General features: G+C 49.1%; 1 protein-coding gene across 1 annotated transcript in view; it reads right to left on the bottom strand.

The window, feature by feature from the left end:
- Positions 1-16,270, bottom strand: part of MEGF11 (multiple EGF like domains 11) — a 247,921-nt gene that overhangs the window by 25,793 nt on the left and 205,858 nt on the right. Inside the window, exons 10-12 of the mRNA XM_023220801.3 lie at positions 7,443-7,563; positions 6,352-6,515; positions 5,065-5,167 (exon numbers count right to left, since the gene is read on the bottom strand). Of these exons, the coding sequence (XP_023076569.1) occupies positions 5,065-5,167; positions 6,352-6,515; positions 7,443-7,563 (388 nt within the window). The remainder of the gene's footprint in view (positions 1-5,064; positions 5,168-6,351; positions 6,516-7,442; positions 7,564-16,270) is intronic.

The following is a 16,270-nucleotide window of genomic DNA, read 5'->3' on the forward strand; positions in this document are numbered from 1 at the left end:
GGACCAGATCACAAGGGCCTCTTCTGTATGGCATTCAAGAACAGGACCAGGAGAAACCAACTTTGGGCAAGTAAGTGCCAGCTGGGAGTGAGCCATATGCCCATGCACGTTAGCCCAGAAGCTACTGGTGCTGCTGGGTCCCTGCCAGCCCACCCAGGGAGGGGCTCAGAGAGTAGGTGGGGTCTCTTCAGATTCTTCTGACCAGACTCCTCAGTGCAATATATGTATCATTCATGCACACATACAATAGAAACCAGTGCTTTGCAAAAATTACATTTACTGTCACTATGTGTGATGGACTCTGATGTTTTCTCTGTACTATGATGTATTCTATTTCAGTTTTTAAAATGCCAGTTGTAACCCAACAATTTGATTGAGTGACCCTCAATTTGACAGTGGCCTATGGGGGAATGGATGGAATTTCTCAATAAGAAAAAGGAACAAAGTCTATAATAGTTTTTTTGGGCTCAGGTAGAGGAAATGTGTGTTAGGTTCCCTACAGCCTGAAGGCGAAGAAGGAATTTTAAAAGGCCTGAGGCTGGATGCCCTAACTCTGGGGTAGGTTTTCTTCGCAGGCAAAAAGGCTTCCATTCTGACATGCATTAGGGAAATGGAACATATGAGCCCAGGAGATTGGCTTGGCTTCAGAAGGTGAATATCAGAGGCTCAGAGAGGGGCAGAATTAGTTGAAAAATCATGTCTGCCTTGTTATAAGGACAGCGATTGTGGGAAAGAGAAAGAAAGAAAGGAGAAAGACACTTGTACCCAGTGAACAGAGCCAGCCCTAGCAGCAGCAGGAGAGCAGTGGGACCAATTTAGAGGCAGACTGGAATTGTACAAGCCCACCTGGGCTGTCGAGGAGAGGGGAGGGAGGGTGGAACCACTACTCATCCTCCTGTGCCTCAGTTTAGCCCAGCATCTGCGCTCCCTCCCTGTAGTGTCTCAGTTTTGCAGCAGGGTAGAGGCTTCAGATGCCACTTTCTGAGAGATGGTTGCGGGTGGGTAGGTGGGGGGTCGGCGGGGGAGGGGGTGGGCAAGTGGTTTTCTCCCCAGGGAATGGGATCTGGCAGCCATATTTTAGCCATTGACAGGGGTCTCTCCCAGTGGTGTTTCAGGTGCCCAAGAGGTGAACCCTAGACAGGCATCATAGATTGACTAAAGGGAGTTTGGGAAAGTGGAAACCATAAAACTGTTCAAAGTTTTGGATCCATCTTCAAGTTTCTCCTTTTCCTGGGCATAACAAAAGCTGTGATCTGCCATAAGGCTTTTTTTTTTTCTTTTTTTTTTTTTTCTTTTTTTTTGAGACAGGGTCTCACTCTTATCACCCAGGTGGGAGTGCAGTCACCCAGGTGGGAGTGCAGTGGCATGATCTCAGCTCACAGCAACCTCTGCATCCCGAGTTCAAGCAATTCTCCTGCCTCAGCCTCCCGAGTAGCTGGGATTCTAGGTGTGAGCCACCACAGCTGGCTAGCTTTTGTATTTTTAGTAGAGACGGGTTCCTCCATGTTGGCCAGGCTGGTCTTAAACTCCTGATCTCAAGTGATCTGTCCGCCCCAGCCTCCCAAAGTGCTGGGATTACAGTCATGAGCCACTGCACCAGCCTAGGACTTCTTTTGCCTGTGGTTGTTGGAAACCCAGGATTCAGACCACAGGCCTAGGGACAAAGCTGTTCCTTGCACTGAGGTGGAGCTTTGCTGCCTACAGGGCCTCCAATTCCACTGCACACCAAGCACTCTTTGCCAGCTGACCAAGGCACATGTGTCACACATAGACACTGCTCTTTCCTGAAACTATAGGTATTACTGTGTTCATAAAACACAGTGTATGTGAAAGCACCACTGAATTCATGGCAGCTGGTTGCTATTGTGTTTATCGTAGCCAATGGCCATTAAAAGTATAGCTACTCTCATTGTGGAATCCTTAGTGTTTTCATGTCAAAAGGGGTCCTCGTTTATGGAGACTGAGAACCAGGAGTGTACCATGCTTATTCTCAGATTGAAGGTGTCTGTAAAGTCCCACTGGGTTCTAGGACTTGGCAGTTACTATATTCTGGGCCTGTTTCCGTGGGAGTGGGGCTCCTGTTTGTGGTGGCTATGTCCCAAGACCTTCTTGGAGCTTAAGACATGGGATCTAAGTGGAAAGAAGGGTCAAGGATTTCCCCATACGGAGTGCCCAGTTCCAGAAGCGACTTACTGATACGATCAAAGGGGCTGACCTTGGCCTTGTGGGAGGCTCCCAGCTATAGTTTCTGAAGAAGCAGCTTCAGTTACCTTCCCGGGCCCCAGTTTTCCCCTTCCCCACAGTTGGATAGGGATAGTCTCCCTCAGAGGTCCTTTCCTTTCTTACTCTAGGGAATCCCCTTACTTTATTTTGCAGGAATCTTCCCCACCCCCACATCTGTAAACCTAGGCTAGGGATCCATACATGATGATCTGTGGTTCATGCAATGAAGCCAGTAGCCACTCAGCATCCCATATCCTTCAGGGTCCGTTTCAGGTCCTTCAGGGTCCATTCCTTCTCCAGGAAGCTTTCTTGGATGTCTGCCCAGGGAGACAAGCATCTCTTTGATAACCAGCAGCATACAGCTTTGTCTGTACCTGTTACTTGAAAGCTTCATACACATGAGTCCTGTCTCCCCTGCCAGCAATGTGAAGACAGGGACCATGGCTTACTGACACGTCTGACTTTGCTTACCTAGGTGCTCCTCATAGACAGGATGCCATCTTGGTCATTTTTGCATCTTTGGTGCCCAGCACAGTGTTTGGCACACAGTAGGTACTCAGAAACTGTTGCTTTTTACCATTTACTGCTGAGTTTGGTAATTGCTTGAGTCAATAAATGCTAGTTGATTTAATAAATGGTTCCCCCTTAAGATACAATCCTGAGTCTCTCATCCTATTGGCCCCTATGTCCTGAGACCCCAGACAACTCCTTTTCCTTATCTGTGGCATGAGAAGGTTGGAGGAGATAATCTTTAAAGCCTCCCCCACTTTAAGGGGAAAAATCATGAATGGTTATAGGCCAACTTCTTCCAGTTTATTTCAATAAACATTTAATAAGCACATATTATGTGCAGGGCAAGATGAATAAGACAAAATGCCAGTTATCAGTAAGCCTATGGCTTATGAGAGTAAAGGGAAGACATGTGCACATCTCCAGGCAGCCCCAAACCTGTGCCGAGCCAAGGAATGAGCAATGTGCCAGGGACTAGGAAATTAGGCACAGATTTTTCTTGAGGCAGAGGTGAGTGGGGAGGGCTCAGTGGGAGGCCCATCTCTGTCTCTCATTGGCCCCCTTCTGCATGACAAACCTCAGGACATCAGTTGCTTCTTGTAAAAGACTTCAGGACCACATTTGGGGAAATTAGGTTTAGAACAGCAGGGGCCTTGCTGAAAGATTGTTCACCAAAGACAGAATTTTTAAGCACTAGATGTCATTAAAATCTTAATCGGCTCACTCAAAATTAAAGCAATGAAAAATTAAAGTTGATTTCCACTTGGCTTCTGCTGAGATTCTAGGGTGCCAGTGACCAGGGTGGAGCCTTATTCTTTACTGAGGGGCAGGAGCCAGCAGGGCAGGGGAAGCCAGGCCAGAGATACTGCAGAGGAAGCAATGTCCCTGGCTCTTGGCTGCTTAGAAACTTTCTGGTTATGAACACAGGCTGTGCAGCAACCTGGTGTTAATTATTAATCTGATAACCTATACTGCCAGGAATGACTATATTTCTTTCTCTTTGCTACTCATCACCTTGGGACTGGCTAGTAGGTTCACTCCTGAAATGCTTATTAAGCACTTCCTGTGTTCATGGCCTACTTTTACTGAGCACTTACTATGTGCCAGGCACTGTTAGCACTTTATAGGTAATAACTCATTTAAGCTTCAAAACAACCCTGTAGTTGCAAGGATAATTATCTGTATTTTAGGGATGACGAGTTCAGGCCCTGAGAGGTTAAATGACTTGCCCAAGGTCATAAACCCCAGCAGTCTGGCTCTAGAGCTGGGTTCTTAACAACCATGTTATCCATATCTCTGTGGCAGGCAGTGGATACAATGGTGAATAAGGCATATGCCTCCATAGAGCTGATGGCCACATTAGGGAGGCAGATAATAAACAGCTTCCACAATTGTCATTGAACTCTGATTTAAGTACCACAATAGGAAAAATGTAGGGTAGAAGAATTAATAAAGGGGATGCTTTTGTCTTGGTCAGGTGGGGGGTGGGTATCATAGCAGGGGAAGTGCGTTCCTAGAGGAAGAAAGCTTTACATTGGAATCTGGTAGACAAGGAGTTATCAGGTGAAAAAGGGAAGGAAATGATCCAGGCAGAGGGAATGGCATGTACAATGGCCTGGAGTCAGGAAGGTGGTTGGCTCCCTGAAGGCTGTGGCCCTGGTGGCTGGAATGTAGTGAGCCACAGAGTGAGCAGAGCGAGGGGGAGGAGTCGGGCAGAGCCAGATCCCATGGGCCCTGGGCCATGGTAAGGATTTAAAGTTTTATATAAGAGTCGTGGGAAGCCATTGAGGCATTCTGAACAGGGACTAAAATGGCAGGTCTGTGTTTAAAAAGTTGACTCTGGCCACCAGGTGCAGAATGAATGCAGCTGGGCAAGATCGGAGGCCAAGGCAGTGCCAGATGCGGGATGGTGCCCAGCAGACTGTGTGGTGGCAGTGGGATGGAAAGAAGGAGATGGATTCACTTTGTATTAGGAGGCAGGCTGACAGGATAGATATAAGGAGCAGAATTCTGAGACTGAACTAAGGAGAAAGACCCTTGTCCCCCTCTCCATCATATTCTCTAGAGTGAGCACTTACACCCACCATATGTCAGCTTTTGACCTACTGGAGTGACTCCAGTGCCTTGGACAGAGCATACACCTAATAGATATTCAATAAATACTTGAATTAAATGGAATGAAGAACTGGAACCCAGAGCAGATAAAGGGAAAGATGCATATTCAGGGATCAAGAAGAAAGGTGTTGAAGAAGAAAGAATGGTCAAGAGAAGTAGAATACCAAGAACCCAGTTTCACAGTACCTGGGTGGTGGCACAGCAAGGGAAGGTTACCTGTCCATCCGGCCAGGCAGCAGCAGTGGCCTGTGACAGGGTCACATCCATCAGCATGGCTGCAGTCACAGTGTTCACTGCAGTTCAGCCCAAATGTACCATCCTGTGGAGAAGACAGGGAGAGAAAAATGATTAGACCCAAACTTCCAGAGGTTTGTGTTACTTCTATGGATCTTTTCTTTAATTTTTTAATTTTTACTTTCGGAGGGTCCAGTGAGATCTACTGGATCTTGATGACAAAACTGAGCCAGAACCCCACAGGGATGTAGGGAGACTGGGGCTGGGGCACAATGGGGACACGTTTTGTAAGTGGGAATCAACACAGCCATAAAGATACTCTGAAGAATTATTTGGCTGCATTAACAGGAGTATGAGGTTGGGAGGGAGGGTGATACTCCTGCTCTACTTTTCAGTGGTCAAGCTCAAAGGCCTGTAATGATCATTAACCAAAACTGTAAATGAAAGTGCACTTTGCAAATTGTAACACATTGATCCCATGTGAGGAATGACTATGATTTATTCTTTGTTGCTGGGGAAGAAGGTAGTCACCAATTCTTATATGCTCATTAGGTATCAAAAGCCTCATATACCTCATTTTTCTTAATCCTCACAGCAATTCTATGATATGATTCCATTATATTCCCACTTTAAAGATAAGAAACAAGGTTAGAGAGGTGAAGTAATATGCTCAAGGTTACAAAGGATGTGACAAAGCCGAGATTTGAACTCAGGATTGCAGGACTCCAAATTACTCATTAAGGACTGCATTGCTCGCTCATCCAACAATATATCAGTGGGTTTAACTTATTTGTATCTCAGACCTATAAGATCCAGTGATTAAGTCTGGGTGGTTATTGTTGAACAGTGCTTGCTTTAGTCGCCACACACTCTTGATCATAAAAGTACAGACTGTTGGAACCAGAAGGAAACTTAGACATTATCTACCAAGGAATGGCAACTCTCCTGGATTAGTAAGGGTTGTCTTGTAGCAAAGTTGCATTTGTGCTCGAGTGCCAGAGTCAATAGTGTTTACCAAGAGCAACACGGGAAAAGTGATGCCATGTCACCACATTTGCCAAGTATTTGCCATTTTATAGATGAGAGGGATGAGGGCCAAAGTAGTAAAATAGCCACAGAGAAGTTAGGACTAGGACTGTAACCTAAATCTAAGTGTCCCATCACCTAGCTTAGTGCTCTTCTCTGTGCACTCTTGTGGACAAACTAACACCAGGGAAAGGGCATGAGAGAATCTGAGCCCAACCTGTCCCTCCCCACCCTGGCACTCACCGGGCAAGGCAGCTCACAGGTGTCTCCCAGCCAGCCAGGGGTGCAGGAACAGGAGCCATCTATGGGGCTGCAGGCTGCCCCATTGGCACAGGTGCAGCTCTCGTTGCAGTTCAGGCCCCACGTCCCACTGGGACACGGCAGGGTGCAGTCCAGGCCCTGCCACCCTGAGGGGAGGGAAAGGGACTGTCACTTCTCCAGGTCCAGTATGTTTTTCCCACCCCTCCCCCCCCAAGCTGTGCACACGGCATCCCACCCAAACCACTGCTTTCCTGAGGGCTGGGTTAGAACACACATTCCACACACAGTTCAGAAATTCAACAGAGCTGTTAGGAGAGCTGGGGCTAGAACCCAGGTCTCCTGCCTCTGGGTGCTGTTTGTGCTCCGGGCAGATGATCCTACCTGGAACAGGTACCACCTCAGGTGGGGAGTGCTGTCTCTGCCCAGGGTGGAGTCTGGCAGTTTATCTCAGGGCCCTCTGTTTGAGGGACAGCTGATTCTCCATTTTTAGGCTGGTCACTGGCCTCTTTGCCTACTGCACCATTTCTCCCCTTCTCCCCTTCCCTGTTTGTGATGGGGGCTGGCCCCTGCGGGATGCATATCCCAGGATTCCCGTCAGCTGGCTCCCAGCTGGGCTGCCCATGGGAGACCTGCCCACAGACTGGAGAGTGGAAGCAGGAGAGAGAGGTGTGTCCTCTCCCTCTTTCTCTACCTGGGGCCTCGGCGGTGGCGCAGCCCCCTCTCTCCATGTCTCAGTGCCTACCAGGTACCCTTCACTCCCAGGCTCTGGGAACTCTTTGTTTTGTCCCTCCAACCCTAGGAGCGATAGCAGCTTCTCCCACAGGTGTTAATGTCTGGGTTGCATACCTTCCCTGTGTGCTCTTCAGCTCTTTGAACAACACTGCAATGAATCCCCTCATTACATTCCTGCTATTGAAGTTCCTGGCATGGGTTTCCTTGCCTGGAACCCAACCAATATAGGCTTCCTGACCTTGCATGTGGGTGGGGTTGGGGCAGCCCCACCTCAGCTGGCAGCACCACCTGAGCAGTGTGCTCATATGTGGGGGATGAGCTTGGGAGAGAGGGCACATTACCTTCTTTGCAGGTACAGGAGCCATCTACTGGGGAGCAGGTGCCACCATTGTTACAGCTACAGATGGACGAGCAGTTGGGGCCGTAGGTCCCTGCTGCACAGGAAACGGCACAGACCTCTCCCTGGAAAGGGAGGGGTTGAATTTTGGATCAAAGATTGCTCCACGTTGGATGGCTGTGGTAGGCAGGATAATGACCCCTGCTGCCCCCAACATGTCCATGTCCTAATCCCTGGGATCTGTGAATATGTTACCTTACATGGCAAAAAGGGACTTTGTAGGTGTGATTAAGGACCTGGAGATGGGGAGAATGGCAGGGGTTATCCAGGTGGGCCCAATATAATCACGAGTCCTTCAGAGTAAAAGATGACCAAAGGTAGGTCAGAGAGATACACCATGAGAAGCCCTCCACCCGCCTGTGCTGACTTTGAAGATAGAGGAAGGGGCCAGGAGCTGAGGAATGCAGTGGCCTCTAGAATCTGGGATCAGCAGCTCTTTTACAGTTAGCAAGAAAATGAGGGCCTCAGTCCTGCAACCAGAGGAACTGAATTCTGCCAACAACATGAGTGAGCAAGAAAATAAGGGCCTCAGTCCTGCAACCAGAGGAACTGAATTCTGCCAACAACATGAGTGAGCAGGAAATAGACCCTCTCCTAAAGCTTCCAGGAAGGAACACAGCCTACTGGCACCTGGGCTTCAGCCTCATGAAACCCATACCAGACCTCTGACCTTCAGGACTGTCAGATAATAAATTAGTGCTGTTTGAAGCCACTAATTTGTGATTTTTTACAGCAGCAATGGAAAACTAATATAACCGTTATCAGTTATTGGAGGGGTCAGGCCTCCAGACCACAAATCTAGGGGACCTTGACCCCAAAGTCTGCATTAGGTTGAAGCAGCACCAAGTCTAACCCGCTGTCTCCCAATCTTATTTCTCACCCACAACCCCACGACATGAGCAGTAATATCCTATCCATATTTGCCTGAGCCTCAGAGAAGTTAAATGTAAATGATAGCTAATGCATATTGAGACTTTTCTCAATATCATGTACCACACACACCATCTCATTTAATTGTCACAGCACTCACAGGAGATAGAAGCTACTGCCTCAGCATAATTCTCACCTAACAGATAACTGCATGGAGAAGTTACTTAACTCTGCCAAGGTCACAGAACTAAACCCAGTTGCTCCTTGTTGGAACCCAGGCTGGCTGCTTAACCATTACATTACCGGGGATCCTAAACTGGCTGCCCCGGAAAACATTCTGAGATAGAGATTAGCGAGCTCTTGAGAACAGTCCTGATGAGGGAGGCGGTCAAGGCTGAGGAAAAGTTGAACCGAGGCACAGTTACAGTAACTTCTGCTGATCTGGCAGGAAGCTCTGAAGCTGAGATGACCCCTGGAGTTGTCCCACATGGGGGAAAAGGAAGGAAATCCTTTATGCCCCCATCAATCACTGGCCATCCACTGGGATGGGGGAAGGGGCCATGACTCCCTAGGTGAGTCGGCTGACTTCAAAGGCAGTGTCTATAGAGGGCCTCACCTGGGAGCCACTAACTTTCCGGCAGCTAGAGAAGAAAGTGCTTCTGTCCTGAGGGGTGAATCTGGGCATCCACTCTACTGGTAAGTGGGTACGCTGTTAGCTCCAGTAAGGAATTTGGAGGAGGGGCAAGTTACAGGATAGGGAGACCAGGAATGGAGGCTTCAGAGGCCTTGAGGGGTGGGAGCATTCAGTTAATCAGAAGAGTAGGGTAAAGGGGATGCAGGTGGGAAGAGGAGTGTGGACGAGAGTGCAGAGGAGTATGAGCTGGGAATGCGCCAGGGGCGGCTGAAGGGAGGAGTGAAGGAGATAGGCAAAAGGGGGGCTGGGAGCCTAGAATGCCAGGGGAGGGAGTTCGGACTTTCTTCCCCGGGTCCCCCAGGACATGCTTCCCCACTTAGGAACCTACTGTGGGGCTGTCTACGCTGGAGCAAGTGGTCGCTGGATGTTGAATTCCCACCTCCGGCCCCTAGGGAGTGTCTCCAGCCAGCATCTGAGGCCTTACGCCTAAGCTTCCCGTGGGAATCCTGGTAATAAATTTGGGCCCCACTAGCTGTGTGACACTGGACATGTAGTGCCCCTCTCTGAGTCTCAGTTCCCGCATCTCTAAAATGACAGGCGTGGCATAGAGGAGCTCCCTTCTCAACTCTAAGGGTCCAGGCATCTGCCTTCACTCTTGTGGGCCACAGAGAGACCCGTGGGTGTGGGTCTTTGCCACGGAGAAGCTCCTCTCCAGCCCTTTTCTGCTTCTGTCCCACCCTCAGAGTCAGGGAGTGTGAAGTCCTATCCCAAAGGCCCCACGGTTCCTGCTCTTTGCCCCGCCAGTCCCCAGCAGGCCTGACCAGCTGGAGTCTGTCAGCTTTCCTATTACCCAGAAAACTCCAATTTCTCCAAGACAATAAATAGCACATAAGAATCTGTTTAACCTCTGAGGGTCTTGGCCTGGGTGCAGACCGTGGGCACAGCGTAAGCCTGTCTACCTGAATCTGCTATCAGAGAAGGGGTTTCTCTCCCAGCGTCCTCATTAGTGTCCCCAATCCTGATCCCCCTGCAAGGCCTCAGGTTGCCTGTGAGCCCTGTTGCGGGTCTGCTGATGGGGCTCAGAGAGGCCTCCTGCCCTGGCCCCGATCCATGGGACAGGATGCCGGGAGCCCAGCTTGACACATCTGCTCCCAACAATGCTGTGTCAGTTTCCTCCCAGAGAAGCCTACGCCCGGTCTTCGCAGCAGTCCTGGGAGGCCGGAGGTGACTTTCTGCTTCCCAGAGAAGAAAAGGGAGAGTCAGAGAGAGGCAGTGGCTTATCCAGAACCCCTGGTGTGTTAGTACCAGTGAAGGTGAAGGAGAAAGAACCAGATCTTCCATCTTGAGAGGCAATAGGGGTGAGGGATCAGAGGGTGGATTCTGGTGCCATCCTGCTTTCACAGCTTATTCACCGTGTGACCATAGGCAATTTACTAAACCCCCTGAGCCTCAGTTCCCACATCTGTTAAATGGAACTGAAATGTCTCCTTTTCACAGGATTAAGAGGATTAAATTAGTTATCATTTGTGTAGCAGTTAGAATAGTGCCTGATGGGTAGAAAGCACTATACAAGCTATTAGTGCAAAGATATACCATCTCTTAGGGAAAGAATACACAAAATCCTCCTAGGTTTAAGAAGGAAGTTCTGGAGGAGAGATCCACTTCTCAATTAAAAAATGCCAGCCCTGAAGGAGAGGAGGCAGGGTGGGTACCCGCGGCAGGGGGGTTGGGGAGAGTCCTGACTCCATGCCCCTTGTTTACCTGTTTATCACCTTCTCTGGGCTGGCTCCCTGTTCCCCTCACAGCTGGCACAGGCTGGAACTTTTATCACCACACACCACAGGTATGGTCTTGGAGGACGGAATGACCGTTCCCTGAGGGCCACTGTTCCAAACACTTTGCATTTGTCAGATCCTCTGATATTGTGAAATATATATTAGGTCTTCATCCAGTTTCCTGCCAAGCAACTCCTGGAATCCTTAGAATCTCCAAAGTGAGGGTTTCTTTTTCCCCCCGAGATGGAGTTTCGCTCTTGTCGCCCAGGTTGGAGTGCAGTGGCGTGGTCCTGGCTCACCGCAACCTCTACCTCCCAGTTCAAGCGATTCTCATGCCTCAGCCTCCTGGTAGCTGGGATTACAGGCATGCACCACCACGCCCAGTTAATTTTTGTGTTTTTAGTAGAGATGGGGTTTCTCCATGTTGGTCAGGCTGGTCTCGAACTCCCGACCTCAGGTGATCCACCCACCTCGGCCTCCCAAAGTGCTGGGATTACAGGTGTGAGCCACCGTGCCTGGCCAAAAGTGAGGTCGTTTTGTATGCTAATGACTGATGGCTGCTTCAGGATGGGGACTGGTCACCAGAAAGACCATGGCAGGATTAGAAAGTTGGGACTTACAGCCTCACCCACTGAAGGGGGAAGGTATAAGGAAGAGGGGCTGAAGGTTGAGTTGATCACCAAAGGCCAGCGAGGTAATCAATGATTCCCATGTAACGAAGTCTCCATAAAAACTCTAAAGGACAGGGTTTGGAGAGCTTCTGGATAGCTGAACATACGGAGGTTCCAGGAAGGTTGTGCCCCTGGAGAGGGCATGGAAGTTCCACACCCCTTCCCACATGTTTTGCCCTCTGTATCTTTTCATCCGTATCGTTTGTAATATCCTTGATAATAAACTGATAAATGTGTTTCCCTGAATTCTGTGAACCTCTCTAGCAAATTAATCGAACCCAAGGGGGGAGCTGCAGGAAACCTGATTTATAGCCTGTCAGTTAGAAGCACAGGCAAGGCCAGGCGTGATGGCTCACACCTGTAATCCCAGCACTTTGGGAGGTTGAGGTGGGCGGATCACGAGGTCAGGAGATTGAGACCATCATGGCCAACATGGTGAAATCCCGTCTCTACTAAAATACAAAAAAATTAGCTGGGCGTGGTGGTGCGCGCCTGTAGTCCCAGCTACTTGGGAGGCTGAGGCAAGGGAATCGCTTCAACCTGGGAGGTAGAGATTGCAGTGAGCCGAGGTCACGCCACTGCACTCCAGCCTGGGTGACAGAGCAAGACTCCGTCTCAAAGAAAGAAAGAAAAAACAAACAAACAAAAAAAACACACGGGCAAACAGCCTGAAGCTTGTGACTGGCATCTGAAGGCAGGAAGGGGAGCAGTCTTGGGCCCTAAGCCCTCCACCTGTGGGATCTGACGCTATCTCCAGATAGATAGTGTCAGAATTGAATTGGAGGGCACCCAGCTGATGTCTGCTGCAGAATTGATTGATTGCTTGTTGCTGGGGAGAAATCCCCACACACTGGTCACAGAAGTCTTCTGTGTTGATTGTTGTTGAGTGGGAGAAGAGAAGAAACTCTGTGTTGTTGTTTTTTTTTTTCCAGTCAGCTCCTAACAGCAAAAAGTCCAAGTGGGGAATCAGTTTCTAAAGTGCACAGCTCTGCCCTGAAGGAATGTAACCTTGGCACAGCTAACTTCGAGCAGTCTCCTCTTCCACCTCACTGCCCTGGCCCCCTGGCCTCAGTACCAATGCATACCGGGTTCTAACACCTCAACGAGCACAAGTATTACACTAACAGTTAAAGTTTTTTGTCAAATTCCCTAACTTCTAGCCTCTGATCTGAGGGTGAGGCCTGGTCTGTAATTGGCCAGTCTCTGGTGATTGATGTTCGTAGCAAGCCAATCACCAGCCTATCTCAGATTAGACTGTCAGCTCTACCCACCCCGGTGCATCCCCTGGCCCAAGGTGCAGTCATACCTTTTTGATTTGGGGGACCACTAACAAGCCTTAATATGATGGTCTGTGTGGGACCCAAGTCTACATGGGTCAGCATTGATGTCCACACATGCTCAGGCAGTCAGTATAGACATCTGTGTGTTTCTGTGGGTGTTTGCCTTGGGTATGTCTGTGTACATTTTCTCCTGGGTGTCTTCCCTGACACTCCTTTCCAGCCCACCAGCCCTGCCCTGGTGGGAATTGGGTGCATACATAACAACCATCATCCTAGCACCAGAGGGTTGTGGTTGGCTCAGTGCCTCCCTCCACCTCAGGGCTGTGAACTCCGTGGAGATGGATCTGATTGTATTCATGTCTAGATTCTCAGAGCTTGGGCCCCTGCTGGTACATAATGGATCCTCGATAAATGTTTAATTGAAATGAGATGTTTGTGTGTACATGCTGGCTTCTACTGTGGACAGGAGCAGAAGGACTGGGCACTTTCCATATGCTTTCTCTTGTATGCCAGGCAATTCAGCAAATGTTTGCTGAGTGAGGGCCAATTCTGAGCTAGCCATGTTGCAGGCTCCAAGGGCACAGAAGAGACTGGGACCCAGTCTCTGGCCTAGGGCAACTCCCAGGCAGTACCCACACAGGTATAGCCATGCTTACATCCAGGTATGTTTCTTTGTCCACTTATTTACTCTCTGCCTCCCCCAGAGAGACTAGAAGCTTCAAGAGAAAAGGGACCTTACCTATCTGGGTTCCCCAGTACCTGGCACAGAGTATGGGAATTTTCAAATAATGTGTGAGTGAGGGGCCCTGGTAGGCTGGGTTCTGTGGTTCTCATCACACAGGCAACAGAATATTGCCTAGTCTAAGGATGGGCCCCACGCTAACACACTGACTCTGAGCCTCCATGGGGCTCTTGTGAGAAGGGAAAGCCAGGAGATCCTGGTCTGTGCTTCCATGCCTCACCCCATCACTTCCTGCCCAACTCTGCCTACCAGAGAGTGAGAAGCACAGGCAAAAATTATCCAGTTGGCCTCTAGAGCATCCACTCTGGGAGACAAGACGTTCTGAGCTAAACAGACATCAGAGATGATCAAATCCACCATGAGCCAAAGTGGGCCCACAAGGCAGAGCTGGGACTTGCAGGCCACTGCTCCCAGGGAGCTGGCTGCAAGGGTTGTTCTGTCTACACCTGCCTCCCTCCAGCCTAAAGCCTGACCCAAACCAGCCCTCAGTTCATGTCAGTTGATCTTGTTACACACTGGAGAAAAGGCCAGGATGAGAGCCAGGGTTGTGAGCTGGGGAGTTTGCATCTGGCATGTCATGTGCTTTGCTTAGCCTAGCAACTCTGCCCACTCCCCCAGCCAGGCCTGTCCCCTAAGGTCCTTTATTGAGGTTGTTCCCCTAAAATCACCATCTCGAATTCCTGCTGGAAGTAGTCTATCTTCTCTTTGGATAAACTTATGTTAATGCAAGGTAATGTACAGGCCTTGGTTTCTTTATCAATCATCTGAGGCTATTGAAACCAGTCTCCCCAACTTTTCACCACTAAGGACCCTTTTTGGTATTCTCCCCCTACAAAGTCCTCTCCGTTTGAAAGACATTGCAGTCACTCTGGGCTGGTGTCCAAGGCCAGTCACATATTGGACAAGTACAATTTGGCCAGTGACCACATGCCATGTGACTCTAGTGGCAGCCTCTGTCCACCAACCATGATCTAGATATTCCTATGATGTCACCTATGACCAATCAGAGCTTCTGATCAGCACACACTCACCTGGGATATCACATAGAGTTAATTTAATTCTAATTAAAAGCAAAAGAAAAACCTTGGTGTTTCAGTTAGCTTCATCACAGGTAATACAGGATTTCCCGCAGGTTTTGTGAAATGTACCAAACTGCTCTTGGCAACCTGCTGCAGCCTTTACAAGTGTCTAGCTGGGAACCACTGGCTATGTCATCTCTAAGGGCCCTTTAGCTCTGACTCTGAGTATCTTCCTGCCTGGAGTGGGGGTCTTAACCCAAAGGTGTGAGGAATGGTAGGAAGCAGGGCCAGAGATGGGGAGTCCTCTTGGGCCTCTAAGATTCCCACCAGCTGTGGTCCACCTGCTCTGCTAATGCACGGCCTGGGCCTGGTCACACACCTGTCCCAATGGTGGGTAGATAGTCCATAATGCTAGAGCTGAAAGGGACACTGGGAATCACCTGGTCCAGCTGCCTTGTTTTATAGGTGAGGAAACTGAGGACAAAAAAGGGAAAGTGACTTGCCCAAGATCACACAGCCAATGCAAGGTGAACACTCATTTGGAACTCAAATCTCCTAGCTCCCATTTCGATCACAGGATGCCAACAGCCCAAATGTGGGAATTCTGGGTTGGCCTGTGCCATCCCTGTTGATATGGAAAGTGCACTTGACACCTAAGCACAGAGCAAGACATCCAGAGGACATGGCCCTGATCTTGAGGGAGCACCACCCACCAAGGCCTAGATGCTCTGACCCTTTCTTAGCACCTGGAAGTTGATGCTTGGGTGTCCTTCTATCTTCATCTATCCCCATCTCCCCAGTCCACACACCCACAGGGCAGGTCCTCATGCTGCTTCTGGGGATGCCTGCCAGTCCTGTTCAGCATCTTCATTCTGTGAATGCAGAATGAATGTGAACCCTTCCTCCCATCCAAAGGCCTGTTAATTATAGATGCAGTATTGGCTATTAACATCTTGAACTTGAGTTGAAAGCACTACTAACAAACCCTCGACGCTGGTCCCACTAAAGATGCAAATCGCTGCTCTACCTTCCACCTGCCTCTGTGCATAACATGACAGCACAGGCCCAGACCCCGGTGGGTAATGAGTTATATGTTCTATTAAATTTGTTTCAAATATTGTTTATTGAATTTTCTCCCCTGCAATATGCTGCTTTGTAGTTTGGCCCTGTTTGGGAAAATCAATCAACAGCTGAGCTTCTCATGTTGATCATCCATTTTCCTTGCAGTGGGCAGGAGGTTAATGAGTATTTTTTGGAGTAGATAGAGGAGAATGGAAAGTGGTTGACCCTCCCTCACACAAAAGAGGGAGGCAATTGTGTGAGTTTGTCGTCTAGTCCCCTTAAATATGCTCTGTGGGTAGGAGGCAGTGTAAACGGCATGGAACTGAGTTCTCTAGATCCAGGCCAAGGTGGCATGAACCTGCCAGCCTGTGGGAGCTCAGCAGAGACCACTCTGGGACCAGCAACCAAGGAAGTTGACTTGGCTCAGCTATCCTTTTGTTGGAGGAGTAGGTGGGATGGTTCAAGGCAGGAATGGGTCCTGGACCTGGGGTCAGAATGCATAGGTTCAAGTGAGGCAAAAGCACTAGCCCAAGGTGACTTCCTCATTCATTCATTCATTCATTCAATCTGTGTTTCTTGAGCTTCTATGACAAGCAAGGCATTGTGATAGGCCCTGTGTCTTGCTAACCATTACACTAGACTAGATGAGACCTAAGGTAAGGTCTCTTTCAGTTCCCACCTTTTTTTTTTTTTTTTTTTTTTTTTTTTTTTTTTTTTTT

The sequence above is a fragment of the Piliocolobus tephrosceles genome, chromosome 6, assembly GCF_002776525.5.
Source record: "Piliocolobus tephrosceles isolate RC106 chromosome 6, ASM277652v3, whole genome shotgun sequence".
Classification (NCBI taxonomy): domain Eukaryota; kingdom Metazoa; phylum Chordata; class Mammalia; order Primates; family Cercopithecidae; genus Piliocolobus; species Piliocolobus tephrosceles.